General features: G+C 41.1%; 1 protein-coding gene across 1 annotated transcript in view; it reads left to right on the top strand.

Annotated features, from left to right (window-relative positions):
- LOC101641641 (E3 ubiquitin-protein ligase NEDD4-like) overlaps window positions 1-1,662 on the top strand; it is a 43,178-nt gene that overhangs the window by 36,175 nt on the left and 5,341 nt on the right. Inside the window, exon 5 of the mRNA XM_013006346.1 lies at window positions 881-934. Coding sequence (XP_012861800.1) covers window positions 881-934 — 54 coding nt within the window. The remainder of the gene's footprint in view (window positions 1-880; window positions 935-1,662) is intronic.

The raw sequence follows: 1,662 nt of genomic DNA, 5'->3' as shown, positions 1-1,662 counted from the left end.
CAAAATGAAGGCATCCAGTTTGAAACATAAAGTACATTAAATTTTACTCATGTGCCGTGATAATAAATAGCAAAAGAAGACTCACTGTATACTTTTTGGTTCTTTATATAGTTTTAGAAAAGAAATAATGGTTCTTATCAAACAAGGGCTGAAATGATTCAGGGCACTGGTTTCCATAAAATCCAGCATCTACTTTGAGTAATTGAACCTAAAAAATGAAAAATGACTAAAGTTAAGAAGATTAAGTTAACATCCATATTTTGAAGTCCATGGGTGACCCAAACAGCTAGCGGAAAGATTGGCAATTTGAACCCACACACCAAGCATTTTGGGGTTGAACGACCCTTTCACAGGGGTCGCCTGATTCATAACAGGAGCAAAATAACAGTTATGAAGTAGCAACAAAAATAATTTTATGGTTGGGGGGTCTCCACAACATGAGGAACTGTATGAAAGGGTCCCGGCATTAGAAAGGCTGAGAGCCAGGCCCTCAGGTCACAGCCTTGAAACCTGTGGAGGAGATCTACCAGTACTCCGTACACGTGAGGTCCCCAGGAGTTGAGATCAACCAACAGACGGCAAAGGCATTTGTATTTTAAGTGCTTCCATATACTGTATTTCATTTTCTTTTTTGATATTTAATTTTCCTGTTTTAGAAAAAGAACTATAAATGACTTAGACAATCCATGTTGTCATAGTCAGGGCATTGGAAAATCGGTGGCACATGACTCGTATGTTTCTGTCTTAGAACTTCCACATCATTTAAAAAATATTCTAAGTAACCGGAATTTAGAAGTTGCAAATAATCCCTCTATTTATTTCACAGTCTCTGTGAACCGATATCCTCCTGTTTTTAAAGAAACATGTTTTCTTTACCTAGGTCCATCCGCAGCAGCACCGGCTCCTTTTTGAAGTGTTTGATGAAAATCGGTTGGTAAGTTAGACCGTGCTTGTGTGCAATAGGAAGTCAGGAGAGCAGTGAGGGGAAGGAGGTTGGGAATCCTGCTTTGAAAGATGGTTTGGAGTGGTTAGAATGGCTCCTTGAAAATGGTCATGTACAAAGTGGGTGCATAAGCAAATGTGGTGAAAAAAGCTGATGGTGCCCAGCTATTAAAAGATAGAGCCTCTAGCGTCTTAAAGGCTTGAAGATAAACAAGCGGCCCTCTAACTCAGAAGAAACTAAGTCCACATGGAAGAAGCACACCAGCCTGTGTGATCATGAGGTGTCGGGGGGATCAGGTATCAGGCATCTAAGATAAGGTGACTAGATTTTAACATTGGTGAAGTGAGACAAAAGCGGGACACCATTGATAAAACTCATATCCTGGCGAAATATCCACACGGCTGCTGAAAACCTTATACCTTAGCTTTTTGTGCATTCTTTCAAAAAATTGGGCCTTTTTAAAAATGCTGCGGGACGCGGGAAAAATTGTTAAATATTGGGACTGTCCCGCCAGAAGCAGGACATCTGGTCACCTTAATCTAAGACCCAGAATAAAACCATACCCAAGGTGAATGAGGGTGCATGGAGTGGAGACCCAATGCTCATCTGTAGGCAATTGGACATCTCCTCACAGAGGGGTCACAGGGAAGAGATGAGCCAGTCAGGGTGCAGTATAGCACCAATGAAACACATAACTTTCCTCTAGTTCTTTGATGCTT

The sequence above is a fragment of the Echinops telfairi genome, unplaced genomic scaffold (assembly GCF_000313985.2).
Source record: "Echinops telfairi isolate 266 unplaced genomic scaffold, ASM31398v2 ScPeMD7_8;HRSCAF=38, whole genome shotgun sequence".
In the NCBI taxonomy this organism is placed as follows: Eukaryota; Metazoa; Chordata; class Mammalia; order Afrosoricida; family Tenrecidae; genus Echinops; species Echinops telfairi.
This window is presented reverse-complemented; position numbering and strand designations above follow the sequence as displayed.